At 59.2% G+C, this 250-nt stretch overlaps 1 protein-coding gene across 1 annotated transcript; it reads right to left on the bottom strand.

Moving 5' to 3' along the window:
• LOC104622852 (homeobox protein Nkx-6.2-like) lies at positions 1–243 on the bottom strand (the record flags this gene model as incomplete). The annotated part of the gene is made up of 1 exon (XM_010289753.1): positions 1–243. A coding segment is annotated over one exon (243 nt), but the record flags the coding sequence as incomplete, so codon positions are not given.
• Positions 244–250: the final 7 nt, after the last annotated feature.

Genomic DNA, 250 nt, shown 5'->3' with positions numbered 1-250 from the left:
GCTGGTGCTGCAGGGGCTGACGAGGGACAGGTTCGCGGACTTGTGCTTTTTCAATAGCCTCGTGATTTTTTCGTCGTCTGAGTTGGGATCCAGGGGCTTGTTGTATTCGTCATCGTCCTCATTGTCCGAGCTCTCCTTCAGCTTCTCCGTCTCCGAGTCGTGCTTCTTCTTCGCCGAGGCCATCTCCGCCGCGTGCCTCTTCCGCCACTTGGTCCGTCTGTTCTGGAACCAGACCTGGGCACCGGCCCCG

The sequence above is a fragment of the Phaethon lepturus genome, unplaced genomic scaffold, assembly GCF_000687285.1.
Source record: "Phaethon lepturus isolate BGI_N335 unplaced genomic scaffold, ASM68728v1 scaffold48636, whole genome shotgun sequence".
Taxonomy (NCBI): domain Eukaryota; kingdom Metazoa; phylum Chordata; class Aves; order Phaethontiformes; family Phaethontidae; genus Phaethon; species Phaethon lepturus.
This window is presented reverse-complemented; position numbering and strand designations above follow the sequence as displayed.